At 48.0% G+C, this 14,446-nt stretch overlaps 1 protein-coding gene and 1 non-coding gene across 3 annotated transcripts; one reads left to right on the forward strand and one right to left on the reverse strand.

Annotated features, from left to right (window-relative positions):
* Positions 1-1,629: 1,629 nt before the first annotated feature.
* On the forward strand, positions 1,630-14,408 carry TBC1D25 (TBC1 domain family member 25). Of its 2 annotated transcripts, none has more exons than XM_006097164.3 (6): positions 1,630-1,917; positions 3,996-4,153; positions 5,047-5,201; positions 12,092-12,219; positions 12,354-12,542; positions 12,816-14,408. In XM_006097164.3, exons 1-6 carry the CDS (start codon positions 1,798-1,800, stop codon positions 14,175-14,177), a joined length of 2,112 nt encoding a protein of 703 aa, XP_006097226.1. In that variant the 5' UTR covers positions 1,630-1,797; the 3' UTR covers positions 14,178-14,408. The 2 variants fall into 2 exon arrangements, with proteins under 2 accessions (XP_006097226.1, XP_006097227.1); XM_006097165.3 differs by having other exon boundaries at positions 4,044-4,153.
* On the reverse strand, positions 9,855-9,959 carry LOC111827638. Its single transcript, XR_002831278.1, has one exon. It is a non-coding gene; the product is annotated as a U6 spliceosomal RNA (small nuclear RNA).
* Positions 14,409-14,446: the final 38 nt, after the last annotated feature.

A 14,446-nucleotide genomic window follows, 5' to 3' on the forward strand; every position in this document is an offset into this window, starting at 1 on the left:
ACCACTTGGTAGGCTTGCTGCAGCTACACTGTGGTCTCCAGGCAGCGGCAGCCAGCCGTGAGCCCTGCATCTGGCATCCGTTGGTCAGCTGAGCAGCACTCCTGCTGTGAGAGCACACTGACCATCAGGGGGCAGCCCCTGGTGGTCAGTGCACATCATAGCGACTGGTTGACCGGTCTTTCAATTGCTTAGGCTTTTATATAGATAGATTCCAGAAAATAGATGTCAATTTAATATTAGTACCAAGGCAACAAATTATTTCAAAAGATACCAAAACAGAATTGCAGTCTTCATTTAAAAGTTAATGTTAAGGGTAGCATCCATATAACGCTGCAACAATAGCTGAAGTCCAGTTATCTTACAGGACTCCTTTGTTAGAAATTACATTTGAAAAAAAAGAAAAAAATACAAAATACCAAAAAAAAAATTACATTTGCAAGAGCAGTCTGTATTTTGTCCAAACCATATGGATATTGTGCAGTAAAGTAAGGAGAATGTCTTTTTGCATTTTTCCATACATAGAGTTTCTCAGAGGAATCTAAGATATATTCAATCATTCAGCCAATATTTAGTGGACACACCATTTAATAAAAGGACCAACCTCAACATGTTGTCCTCAAGGATTAAATAAAATGAAGGTAAACTTTAAAATGCTAGGATCGCCGGGACTGGTTTGGCTCAGTGGATGGAGCATCGGCCTGCAGACTCAAGGGTCCCAGGTTTGGTCCCGGCCAAGGGCATGTACCTTAGTTGCGTGCACATCCCCGGTGGGGGGTGTGCAGGAGGCGGCTGATCGATGTTTCTCTCTCATCGATGTTTCTAACTCTCTATCCCTCTCCCTTCCTCTCTGTAAAAATCAATAAAACATATTTTAAAAAATAAAAATTAAAAAAATAAATAAATAAAAAGCTAGGATTGCCGAAACCGGTTTGGCTCAGTGGATAGAGCGTCGGCCTGCGGACTGAAAGGTCCCAGGTTCGATTCCGGTCAAGGGCATGTACCTGGGTTGTGGGCACATCCCCAGTAGGAGATGTGCAGGAGGCAGCTGATCGATGTTTCTCTCTCATCGATGTTTCTAGCTCTCTATCTCTCTCCCTTCCTCTCTGTAAAAAATCAATAAAATATATTTAAAAAAAATTAAAAAAAATAAAAAGCTAGGATCTCTAGAGAGCATAAAAATGACTTTTTTGGTAAATTAAGTATAATATGTGAACAAAATCACAAACATTTAAAATGTATGGCTCCATTGATTTTCACAATGTGTAAACTATTTTTTTAAAAGATTCGAGAAAAGGGTTATTTTTCTGTTCAGCGGATTCATTTGAAGAGGGCCACAGCATCTGAAATAGATGACATCATCTGTAAGCTGAGGCACAAGGCAACTTGCAGCAGGCTCTGGGGGGCCTTGACGTCATCGCGCAGCAGCTTCCTTTCCCCGCCCACTCCTCTCGCTGGAATAGGTCAACACTTTAACACTAACTAGGGTGAATCCGGAAGTAAACTATCCAAACAACCAAACCACGGACAAGGGGAGGTGGGACCTCAGTAGGCGTCTGCGCACTGGCTGATGTGAGGCAAAACACCCGGCGTTGTGGGGCGGGGCTCCTGGCAACAGCACTCTATGCGCACGCGCAGAAGCGACCTCCACTCTATCAGGTGTGGGGGTGCTAGGGTCGCGCAGTGCGCTCTGCGCCTGCGCCCAGGCGCAAGGTGGGGCCGCGGGCGCCCGCACTCTGGAGTGCGCGCAGGGGTAGGGGGGCGACCGTCACCCGTCACCCTCAGGCGGGTGGCGGCGGGATGGCGACGGCCACTGGGTCCTTGGATTTGGCCGGCTCTGGGGCGCCCCCGCCTGGTGGGGGAGTCCAAGCGGCGGCGGCTGAGGAGGAGGAGCGAGAGGTGGTACGGGTCCGAGTCAAGGTGAGGTCGGCTGCCGCTCAACCAGCTGGCCCGGGGCTCCCAGGGGAGGAGAAGGCGGTGACTGTCATAGGATGGAGGGTGGGACCTGAGATTTGGGGTGTCACCTGAGGGGCGAGGCTGGAGGGCCTGCCTGGTAATAGTGACAGGGGTGGAGTAGGCAGGACGTGGGAATGCGAGGCCAGGGCTGGAAGGCGTGGAGACTGAAAATGGCAGGATGGGGATTATGGTGGAGAAGAGGGGCTGTAGGGATGGAGGAGGGGCCTTGTTGAGGAGTGGGTCCCTGAGGATGGGGTGGGGGGGTTGCTGTCTGAAAAGGAGGCGCCTAGGTCAGTTAACATATGTGTTGAGAGCGCACTTTTGTGCAGGTCCCCACCGGGTGAGGGAGACAAACAGCTAAATAAATGAGATGCTTCGGACACCGGTGAATGTCATGAGGCAATGCTGAAAAAGGTTCTCAACTAGGGCGTTACTTTAGCCAAGGTTGTACCGGGAAATCCCCAGGATAGTATTGAAGGAGCAGAGACCCGAATTGCAAGGTGTTAGCCTGTGCCTGTGGGGGTGGGGGGTGAGGATGGGTGTTCTAGGCAAAGGGAACAGCAAGGGCAAAGGCTGGGAGGTGGGGATGAGCTTGGCCTGTGCCCTTAGGTTCCCATATTCCTGGAGCCCTGGAGAGAGTGAGGGGAAGAGTGGATGAAGGTGAATCGGAGAGATGAGAGGGCCAGATTGTGAAGGGCCTTTGAAGTGTGCTCTGAGTAAGAAAGCTGTTGCACTAGTCCCAGCAAGCAGTGATGGTGGCTCAGACTAAGGTGGTGGCGCTGAGAAGTGGGTAGGTTCTGGAGAGAAGTAAACTTACAGCAATTTGGCAGTACGAGTGTAAAGTTCAAGAAAGCTGATGGGGAAAAAAAAGCTGATGAGCCCTAGCCGGTTTGGCTCAGTGACAGCCTGTCGGCCTGCAGACCTGACCGAAGGGTCCCAGGTTCGATTTGGGTCTAGGACATGTTCCTCTGTTGGGTTGCAGGCTCCTCCTCGGCCCAGGCCCTGGTCAGGGCACGTTCAGGAGGCAACCAATCGATGTGTTTCTCTCACATCAATGTTTCTCTCTGTCCCTCTCTCCAACTCTCCCTGAAAATCAATGGAAAATATCCTCGGGTGAGGATTGAAAACACACACACAAAATAGCTGATGGGAGAGAGGAGGCTAGGGTCCTATAGGCCCACCTGTTGGGGACCCTTTAAAGATATTTAAGCCCTAGCCAGTTTGGATCAGTGGATAGAGCGTCAGCCTGTGGACTGAAGGGTCCCGGGTTCAATTCCAGTCAAGAGCATAGACCCGGTTGTGGGCTTGATCCCCAGTAGGGGGTGCGCAGGAGGCAGCCAGTCAATGGTTCTCTCTCATCATTGATGTTTCTTTTTTTTAATATATTTTATTGATTTTTTACAAAGAAGGGAGAGGGATAGAGAGTTAGAAACATCGATGAGAGAGAAGCATTGATCAGCTGCCTCCTGCACACTCCCTACTGGGGATGTGCCCGCAACCAAGGTACATGCCCTTGACTGGAATTGTACCTGGGACCCTTGAGTCCGCAGGCTGAGACTCTATCCACTGAGCCAAACCGGTTAGGGCATCATTGATGTTTCTGTCTCTCTTTCCCTCTCCTTTGCTCTCTGAAATCAATAAAAATATTTTTCTTAAAAAGATATTTAAGCAGAGGAGTGTTGTAGCTCCATGTGCTAGATTGGTCGCAGCATGAAGGACGAATTTAATAGAGGCCAGACTGGACATGATGATCCTGACAACCATCGTTGGGGGAATATAGAAGAAAGATTGGGTGTCTGGACCATTGCAGTAGCCTCCTCCTCACTAGACTGCTGCTTTCTCCCTTGCACCCCACACTCTGTCCCAAGCAGAGAAGCCAGAAGGATCCTGTAAATCTAAAGTCAGACCACATTCTTCCTCTGCTCAGAACCCTCCCAATGCTACCACCTCACTCAGAGCAAAAACCATCGTCCAGGATGCCCACCTTGATCTGGCCCCCACCACGCCTCTGACCTTGCCTCCTTCTGCTCCCTCTGCTTCAGCATGGTGATATAACCCCTGATGGCCTCCCCTGGGTCTTCTCTCCCCAGAAATGTGAGAGCTTCTTGCCACCTGAGTTCCGCTCTTTTGCTGTTGACCCCCAGATCACCTCACTCGATGTGTTGCAGCACATCCTCATCCGAGCATTTGACTTGAATGGGTGAGTAAGGGGGTGCTGGTGACTGACCAGTGAGCTACCCACCTCGACAGTGACTGATTGGCCTTTTCATTGTTGTTGTTTGATAGGTGATTTGCTTGTTTTATTATAAATAACCCCACAGTGCACAGCCACCTAGCACTGTTGTTGCTGGATTAAAGGGCGTATGCTTTGTAAATTTTCAATGGGTGGTTCCAAAATGCTCTCCTGACAGGTTTTACCAATTTACAGTCTCACCAGAAGCATATAAAATATCTGTTTCCCTCACACCCTCACAAACACGGGTTCCTATAAAATACTGGAAAATTTGCCAACCTGATAGATGAAAAGTGGGGTCTCTTGGGGGCAGGTGTGATGGTTATTTTGTTTTGGTGGTTATTTTGGAGGAATACAGGCACATGGTAACAAACTCGAAGAGTGCCAAAGTAATGGGTGTTTAGGATGTTTTCATGGTTACAGTAGTTGTCACACAACATACTTCTTTGCATAGTTACACAAATGTATCTGAGAACAAATTCCTAGTTTGTCATTTGACTTTTTTTCATAAACATCTTTTGTTGTGAAAAGTGACAGTCATACAGATTGCTTTTTTTATGCAGTAAGAAGGCTGCTTTCTTTCCACTTCTACCCTTCAACTACCCTGTTACCCTCCCTAGAGGGTACCAACATTTTACCAGTTTCCAGTGTGTCCTCCAGATACAAGCAGGTGTGTGTGTGTGTTTCTGTGTTTGTGTTACCAAGTAGAGATGAGGGATCTGCCCTCAATCCTTAGCACAATATCTAGCACCTAGTAGAAAGTTGTTGTCAATCAACATCATTTACCTTCCCCTGGTTCTTTTGGAAACTGTCCCTGAGGCCTCCGGGGCACTGAGAGCTGCCGCACCTCCCATGTCCAGGAAGAAGAACTTTGGCATCAGCTACCTGGGCCGGGATCGGCTGGGGCAGGAAGCTTACCTCTCACTCCTGTCTGACTGGGACCTCAGCACAGCCTTCGCCACTGCCTCCAAACCTTACCTGCAGCTGCGTGTAGATATTCGGCCCACTGAGGACAGTGAGTACCCAGTGTCCTGGGGGGGGGGGGGGGGGGCACTGCTCTGGGACCTACCCTGTCCCTATAGGATGATGCCACCCTTGCAATAACACTCCCTCACAGTGGTCTAGGGAGCAAAGTAGCCTCATTCCAAGTTCTGGGTTGACCACTGGGCCTCAATTTCTTTACCTGTAGACAAAATGGTATCTTAGGGCTATCGAGAGGATTAAACAGGGAAATTCATGTAAAATGCCTGTAACGGTGCATTGCTACATAGTAAATACTCAAAAAGTATTAGCTCTAGTAAAATAATTATATTTATTATTGTAGCATATAATCTAGTAATATATAATTATACAATGCAGTATAACAATAGAGCTATAGATATGTTTCAGTTATAATATGTAAATATAGCAATGTGATAATGGCAGTTGTATTTATTTTTTTAAATTTATTTTTATTGATTTCAGGGAAGAAGGGAGAGGGAGAGAGAGATAGAAGCATTAGTGATGAGAGAGAACCGTTGATCGGCTGCCTCCTGCATGCCCCCTACTGAGGATCAAGCCCACAACCTCAAATTGGCCTGACCAGGAATTGAACCATGACCTCCTGGTTCATTCGTCTGTAGATTTTCTCTCATCATTGATGTGTCTATCTCTCTCTCCCTATCCTTTCCTCTCTCAAATCAATAAAAATGTATTTTAAAAAAAGAATCTTCTTTCAATGAGATGAATTGCAAATGTTTTTCCCCAGCTTACCTTTTGTTCTATCGTTTTGTTTATGGTATTTTTTTTGTCCTATCAAAAATTAAGCCTGGCTGGTGTGGCTCAGTGGTTGAGCATCCACCTATGAACCAGGAGGTTACAGTTCAATTCCCAGTCAGGGCACATGCTTGGATTTTGGGCTTGATCCCCAGTAGGGGGCATGCAGGAGGCAGCCAATCAATGATTCTCTCTCATCATTGATGTTTCTATCTCTCCCTTTCCCTTCCTCTCTGAAATCAATAAAAATGTCTTTTTTAAGAAAATTAAAATTTAGACGCAGTCTTATACATATACTAGAGGACCAGTATACGAAATTTGTGCATGGGGGTGGGGGCAGTCCCTCAGCCCGACCTGCGCCTCTCACAGTCTGGGACCCCTCGGGGGACGTCCACATGCCGGCAGTCAGACATTCCTCTTGCAGTCCGGGACCCCTGGCTTTTTACCATCCGCCTGCTCACTGCTCCTTACTGCTCGACTCCCTGCTCCTTAGCACTGCTGCAGAGGCTGGAGAGGCTCCCACCACCGCCGCTGCGCTTGCCAGCCATGAGCCCGACTTCTGGCTGAGCTGCTCTCCCCCTGTGGAAGCACAATGATCACCAGGGGGCAGCTCCTGTGTTGAGCGTCTGCCCCCTGGTGGTCAGTGCCCATCATAGGTCCGTTCCGCCATTCAGTTGATTTGCATATTAGGGTTTTATTATATAGGATACCTATTTCTTTATGATTTCTGAGTTTCTCCTCTTAATTTGGAACACCTTCCCCTATATCTCCTAATATGCTTATTATTTTCTTTTTTATATGTAAATCTCTACTCTGTCAACATTCTGATAACTAGACATTGATTTTTTTAAAAATTCCAAATAGTCAATTATGCCAACATCATTTATACATGTTATTTATTTATTTATTAAGAGAGAGAGAGAGAGATGAAAGAGAAACACCAATCAGTTGCTTCCTGCACGCGCCCTGACCAGGGATTGAACCTGCAACCTGGGTATGTGCCCTGACCAGGAGTGGAACCTGCCACCTTTTGTTGTACAGGATGACGCTCCAACCAACTGAGCAACACCGGCCAGGGCAGCATCATTTTTTAAATAACCACCTTTTCTACACTGATTTGAAATGCCATTTTTGTCAATACTGAGTTCCCATGTGTACTTGGAATTATTTCTGGGCTTTCTATTGCATTCCACCAATTGGCTCTCTTTCTCTACTGCTATGCTAACATCATATTTTTATCATAGTACTTTTGTGATAAATATTAATAAGTCCAGCATTGCCATCCTTCCACTATTCTTTTTCATGACTCTTCTTTTCCTTAACTATCCCTAACTGTGAATTCTTTCATATGAACCTTAAAATAATTTTATCCAGTTCCAGGAAAAACCCCATTGCATTTCCGATTGGCATTACGCAGCGTTTATGTATTAATTTGGGGTTTGGGAAGTTTGACAATTTTATGATGAGGAAATGTAGTCTGTACAGCATATGTTATGCAATACCAGATGCAGGGCCTGAGGCAACACCCTGTAATAAAATACTTGGGTGTTTCTTCAGGGAAATGTATGTATATTCACACTCAGTGGGTTACATAAAGACTATATATAGTCTCATGTCAGTTCAGATCAGGTTTTGCCACTAGATGAGTTTCTGCTTGTACAAATCCTTTACCCAATGGGTTCTTTCTTTTTAAAATCTATATAAGACTGTCTCTTTTTTCCTGTAATGTTTTTGGCCTTGAGTGGTGTGTTTTTTCTGACATTAACATTGCTGCTTTGTTTTCTGTTTGTGTTTGCCAGGTATTCCTTCAGGTTTCTTCAATTTTCATTTTTTCTTTGTCACCTAGTTTTAGGTATATCTCTCATAAAAAAACCCATAGCTGGATTTATGCTTTTTTACACAATTGACGGTGAAATCTTTTTAAAAAATATATTTTTATTGATTTCAGAGAGGAAAGGGAAATAAAAACATCAATGATAAGGGAGAATCATTGGTTGGCTCCCTCCTGCACGCACCCTACTGGGGATTGAGCCTGCAACCCAGCATATGCCCTTGACTGGAATTGAACCTGGGACCCTTCAGTCTGTAGGCCGATGCACTATCCACTGAAGCAAACCAGCTAGGGCGACAGTGAAATCTTTAGGCCACTTACTTTTCTCATCCAGTGTTTCCCACCCTCCCTGGCCCTTGGAATGAAAGCTTTGGAACACTTTTTCTTTTAATTGATTTTTGGAGAGGAAGAGGGAGGGAGGGAAGGAGGGAGGGAGGGAGGGAGGAAGGGGGAGAGAGAGAGAGAGAGAGAGAGAGAGAGATTGAGATTTATTGTTTCACCTGTTTATACATTCATTGGTTGATTCCTGTATGTGCCCTGATTGGGAATGGAACCCGAAACCTTGGCATATCGGGACGATGCTCCAACCAACTGAGATACCAGGCCAGGGCTGGAACACTTTTAATTCTAATTCTTCTTCTGATCCCTAACCCTTAACTTCTGGGTTTTGCTGAGACGGTAATTTTTGTTTCTTTTTTAATTCCAGGCTATCATTATCTTTTCTTTATAGTAGGTTGCTTATGTTTAAGGAATGCTAAAGTAACACTTAAGATTACAAACTCCCAATCACAGTGTCTCTGTCATTTCATGTTTAACTATATATGTTACAAACTGTGGCCCATCACCATTTACACTTCCTTTGCCTTCCCTCCCTTGAGCTGTTGTAGTCATTTCCTTTGAGAACTTCTGTGTTCTCTTCCAATAAGGTATGTGAGTTAGATGTACTCTAGTGACCAAAAATGTCTTTATTTGGCCACCATAGACAGGTACTGTTTGCCTGGCGTGGAGCCCTTGGATCTTAGGCTTTCCTTCTCAACACTCCATTTGTGCCACAAGCCACTGTCTTCTTTTTTAAAAAATATATTTTATTGATTTTTACAGAGAGGAAGAGAGAGGGATAGAGAGTTAGAAATATTGATGAGAGAGAAACATCGATCAGCTGCCTCCTGCACACCCGCTACTGGGGATGAGCCCGCAACCAAGGTATATGCCCTTGACCGGAATCGAACCTGGGACCCTTCAGTCTGCAGGTCGATGCTCTATCCACTGAGCCAAACTGGTCAGGGCTGGCCACTGTCTTCTTGCTTCCAGAGTTCTGATGACCTTCTTTCTGTTGTAAGCAGCCTATTCCTTGACTTTGGAAGCTGGCAAGGGTTTTTCTTCCTTCCTGGAATTCGGGCATTTCACTAGCATCTGGATAGCGCTGGGGAGGCCTATTATATGTGTGGCTTGTTAAATAATCCTATCTGAGGCTTGGTGAGCCATTTCTTCATCTCAAGGGCATTCTCCTTCATGTCTGTGTGATTATAATGTCTTCACCTGATCTCCCTTCTCCCCCTGCATTTCCTAGTATTTGCATATTAGGTGTTTTGGAATTGCCCTCCAGGTCTCTCTACTTTTTCACTTGAATCATCAAGCTTAGGTCTGTGCCTTGAAGGGGTTCTCCTTGGTCTTCTCCTTCTTCATTTTACCCGTCCAGTAGTGTGACCTCCATTTTACCTGTTGTGTTTTAATGCTCTAATGTTTTAGAAAGACCACTCTGGCAGCTGTTGGGAGAGAGGGGAGGGGCGAAAAGGAAACAGGGACTGGTTAGGCAGCAGTTTCAGGTGGGAGATGTGGTGGCTCTGACAGGCTGACAAGGTGGAAACGAGAGAAGAGGTGGAATTAAAGTATGTTTTGCTGCAGGAGCCATGGGACTTAGCAACGGTTTGGCACTGGGAGTTGAGAGAGTGGGAGGCAGCAAGGACGTCTCTCAGGTTTCTGGCTTAGCAACTGAACAGATAGAGACACTGTTCACTCATACGAGGAGCAGAGGAGGCCATGTGTAGAGTGGCTCTCAGGCTCCCCGTTGTTTTTGTTTGTTTTAATATGGAACGCTTCATGAATTTGCGTGTCATCCTTGCGCAGGGGCCATGCTAATCTCTTCTGTGTCTTTCCGATTTTAGTATACTTGTATGTGCTGCTGAAGCGAGCACTCAGGCTCCCCTTTTGGATCCCGTAGGTTCTTAGTGCAAGGCGGGCCAGGGACATCCAAATGGTCCAGAGCAGTGGTTCCCAACCTTTCATTGGCCAGGCCCCACCTAAGCATCTCTAAATCCTGATGCCCCTCCGCCCCCCCCCCCCGTGACATATAATTCTTATTATTCAAAAAGTGAACGCCTATTCACGTGGAGGAAGCCTAAAAGGACATTAACTTGGTCTAAACAAGCTTCCAAAGAACATGACATCCATGAAAGAGAAAAATAAAAGAACGAAAGGACAGTACTGAAGAAGAAATCACTAAGAAATTGTTAAAAAAAATAATATGAAGTGATATGAAAAAATAGCAAATAAAGTTTCAAAACATATAATAGAGAACTGAAATGCATAAATATGTCACAATAAATATTTATATACTGTATATGAGGCCCCTAGAACCATAAGAAATGCAAAAAATTCACTGTTAATAATTCATCCTCGAACTGCCCCCTTAAAAATCAAATTGCCCCCCTGTGGGGTGTGTACCCCACATTGGGAACCACTGGTCTAGAGTCTGCTTCCTCCTCAGCTCTGAGGGCGAAAGTACAGTGAACTCCATGGAAATGCTGCTTAAGGCTGGCACTTGCCTGCAGATGACAACAGATTACTAGTAAGCAAATCCAAGTTGATTTGTTTCATATAGAGAGTTTGAAAGCCACTAGATGTTGCTGTTGTCAGCTTAGCAGCTCTGTGGTGCCAGGGCTGACATCTCCTGAATCTCTACAACTTAACCTCCAGGTGGCCACTGCTGCTTCAGCCACCACATCACAGAGGTGAGAAGAAAGGATTCCAGGGCTGTAAAGAACTGAGAGAAGGGACAGACTTCTGCTGATGTTCCAAGGGCCAGAACTGGAGAAAGTCCAGCAGAGCATTGTTTCCTCTATCTAACATACAGAACATACATATTCCACAAATTTTTTTTTCTAAAATCTATCTGGGCTCTGGAGGAAGGCCAATGAGGTTCAGATCCTGGCCTTCCCATTTCCTAGCTGCGGAATCTTGGCCACTTACTAATTATTCCAACCCTTTTCCATCTTCTGTAATGACCATGGTAATCTATACTGATTGTGGGAGGAGCCGTGGCATGAATATAAGATAAAGAGTTTGGGCACTCCACATTTTGGTTCCTTCACTCACTAGCTGTGGGGCCTTGGGCAACTATCTTATCCTGACTGTGCCTGTTTCCTCATGAAGGAGTGGTGATAATAATAGTGCCTAACTTATAGGATGGATGCAACTAGTAAATAAGCTAAGCCTTGGCCAATGTGCTTCAGTTGGTTGGAGCATCATCCCATGCACCAAAAGGTTGTGGGTTCAATCCCCGGTCAGGGCGCGTGCGTGAGACAACCGATAGATGTCTCTCTCTCTCCCCTTCTCTCTCCCTCTATCTCTTCCTCTCTTCCTCCTTCCTTTCTTCCCTCCCTCCCTTCCTCACTCTCTCTCCAAAAAACAATCAATTTTAAAAATTCAACTCTGCCCAGCCAGTGTGGCTTAGTGGTTGAGCATCAACCTATGAACCAGGAGGTCACAGTTCGATTCCCAGTCAGGGCACATGCCTGGGTTGCAGACTCAATCCCCAGTGTGGGGTGTGCAGGAGGCAGCCGATCAATGATTCTCTCATCATTGATGTTTCTATCTCCCCTCCCTTCCTCTCAGAAATCAATAAAAATATATATATTTAAAAATTCAACTCTTAAAAAAAAAGCTAAGGGCTCAGAACACTTCCTGGCACTTAGCACTATGGAAATGTTGTCTCATGTTATTATTTAAATTAAAGCTAAGCCCTTGTCACATAGTACCTGGCACATGGTAAATATTACTATTAGAGTCTGCCCAGCCATTTTGTGAGAGTTACCTAATATAAAAGACAGTCAGTCTAATAGAAAAGAATAAAAAAAATACAAAAAATTTAAAAAAAATAATTTATGGCTCTATGTTTTGCATGATTTAGATGACATGGGAAGAGAGAGTGGGAGTTGCTCATTGCCCTGTGGTTGCCTGGCTTCGGCAGGAGAGGAACCCAGCCCTGAGGTGTGAGGTTCTTATCCCCATTATCATGTTGCTTCGCTCTGTGTGTCCAGGCCCGCTGCTGGAAGACTGGGACATAATCAGCCCCAAGGATGTCATCGGCTCCGACGTGCTGCTGGCTGAGAAACGGTCATCGCTGACAGCGGCTGCCCTGCCCTTCACACAGTCCATCCTTTCTCAGGTGGTTTCAGGGACCCCCGGGACTCTCAGGTGGCTGTAGGGCAGGGCCTGCCTGGCTCCCCTAATTCTGAGTGTGCTGGTTGGCACCTGCCCCTAGCCTGCCAGCTGACCAGTGGCCTTCCCGCTCCTTCACAGGTGGGCCGCACCTTGTCTAAGGTCCAGCAGGTGCTGAGCTGGTCATACGGGGAGGATGTCAAGCCTTTCAAGCCACCCCTGAGTGATGCTGAGTTCCACACATACCTGAACCACGAGGGCCAGCTCTCCCGCCCTGAGGAGTTGCGCCTGCGGATCTATCACGGTGGTGTTGAGCCCTCCCTGCGAAAGGTGAGCCCCCTCGACCACTCACTGGATCCATTCCTCCCGTAGTCATGAGTAGCTCATGAGACACATGCAGTGGACCACACTGTCATGGGATGGCGTGGTGATGCTCCCGGGCAGCAAGCTCTCCTTCCGGAGGGGCTAGGAGTCAAAGGTGGGAAGGCAAACTTCTGAAGGAGGACAGAGGTCCAGGGCAGGGGCGGGGTGGTGACAGATATACCCGGGGATGTGGCAGCTCATCTGTAGATCCTCAGCCTCATCCTTCTTGTCCCTGACCAGGTGGTGTGGCGGTATCTGCTGAATGTGTACCCAGACGGGCTGACAGGCCGCGAAAGGATGGACTACATGAAACGGAAGAGTCGGGAATATGAGCAGCTTAAGAGTGAGTGGGCACAGCGAGCCAGCCCCGAGGACTTGGAGTTCATCCGCAGCACGGTCCTCAAGGATGTCCTGCGGACCGACCGGGCCCACCCCTACTACGCGGGGCCCGAGGATGGCCCACACCTGCGCGCGCTGCACGACCTGCTCACCACTTACGCCGTCACCCACCCACAGGTGTCCTACTGCCAGGGCATGAGCGATCTCGCCTCACCCATCCTTGCCGTCATGGACCATGAAGGCCATGCCTTCGTCTGCTTTTGTGGCATCATGAAGCGCCTGGCTGGGAACTTCCACCCTGATGGCCGCGCCATGGCCACCAAGTTCGCGCACCTCAAGTTGCTGCTGCGACACGCCGACCCCGACTTCTACCAGTACTTGCAGGAAGCTGGTGCTGATGATCTCTTCTTCTGCTACCGCTGGCTGCTGCTTGAGCTCAAGCGCGAGTTCGCCTTTGACGATGCCCTCCGCATGCTCGAGGTCACCTGGAGCTCGCTGCCTCCCGATCCTCCTGAACACGAGGTAGAGCTCATCGGACCCCCCAGCCAAGTGGCAGACACTGGCTTCAGCAGCCACAGGGGGCGGCCTGTGCGGCAGAGGCACATGTTGAGGCCTGCCGGTGGGGGAGGTGGTGCTTTTGAAGATGCGGTTGACCACTTGGCCATGACCAGTCAGGGGCCTAGTGGCGGGGGACGTCTCCTGAGACAAGCCAGTCTGGATGACTTCCAGCAACTCAGGGATAACACCAGCCCCAGGAGGGACCCTCGGGTCCAGCTGCCCCACCCCATTGCCCTCATTAGCTCCAAGTCCCTCTCGGAGCCCTTGCTGAACTCCTCAGACCCACTACTATCCTCCTCTTCCCACCCCGATTCACCATCCTCTTCATCTCCGCCATCCTCCCAGGAGGCCTCTCCTGCTGGTGATGTGGCTGCAGGATCCCCCCTGATACCTGAGGTGGGCTCCCCACAAGACCCTGGGAAGTCTCTGCCACCCCCACACCCATTGGGCCTGCCCCCACCCCAGGAGTTTGGCCAGGGGAACCCATTCATGCTCTTCCTCTGTCTCGCCATACTGCTGGAGCACCGTGACCACATCATGCGCAACGGGCTGGATTACAACGAGCTGGCCATGCACTTTGACCGCCTCGTGCGAAAACACCACCTGGGGCGCGTCCTACGCCGGGCCAAGGCTCTCTTTGCTGATTACCTGCAGTCTGAGGTGTGGGACTCAGAGGAGGGAGCTGAGGCCACAGCCCCATTGTAATCAGGCTCCCTCCAGCCCACCATCAGCCCCACCAGATCTCCATTATTTGCCACGAGGGCCTCCACATGAGACCCTACCTCCCTGCCTGCCAGCCCTAGACCTGTTGGGGTGCAGGACCCTCTCCCCACAGGTCTGGGAATATGGGGCTCTGCTTCAGCACTGCCCCATTGAGGCTACAGCCTCTTTTCTGTTGTTGCTTTGTTTTTAACAACTGTACTTTGCACACATGAAGGTCACTGTGGTCTGTTGATTTCTCTGCCCTCTTTCTG

This window comes from Myotis lucifugus, unplaced genomic scaffold, assembly GCF_000147115.1.
Source record: "Myotis lucifugus unplaced genomic scaffold, Myoluc2.0 scaffold_196, whole genome shotgun sequence".
NCBI lineage: Eukaryota > Metazoa > Chordata > Mammalia > Chiroptera > Vespertilionidae > Myotis > Myotis lucifugus.

Bases quoted from the DNA above. Each gene is read 5' to 3' on its own strand.
- TBC1D25 (XM_006097164.3), top strand. From the start codon at position 1,798: ATGGCGACGGCCACTGGGTCCTTGGATTTGGCCGGCTCTGGGGCGCCC. The intron at 4,154-5,046 runs GTGAGTAAGGGG...TCCCATGTCCAG, and splicing joins CGAGCATTTGACTTGAATGG to GAAGAAGAACTTTGGCATCA. The intron at 5,202-12,091 runs GTGAGTACCCAG...CTGTGTGTCCAG, and splicing joins TATTCGGCCCACTGAGGACA to GCCCGCTGCTGGAAGACTGG.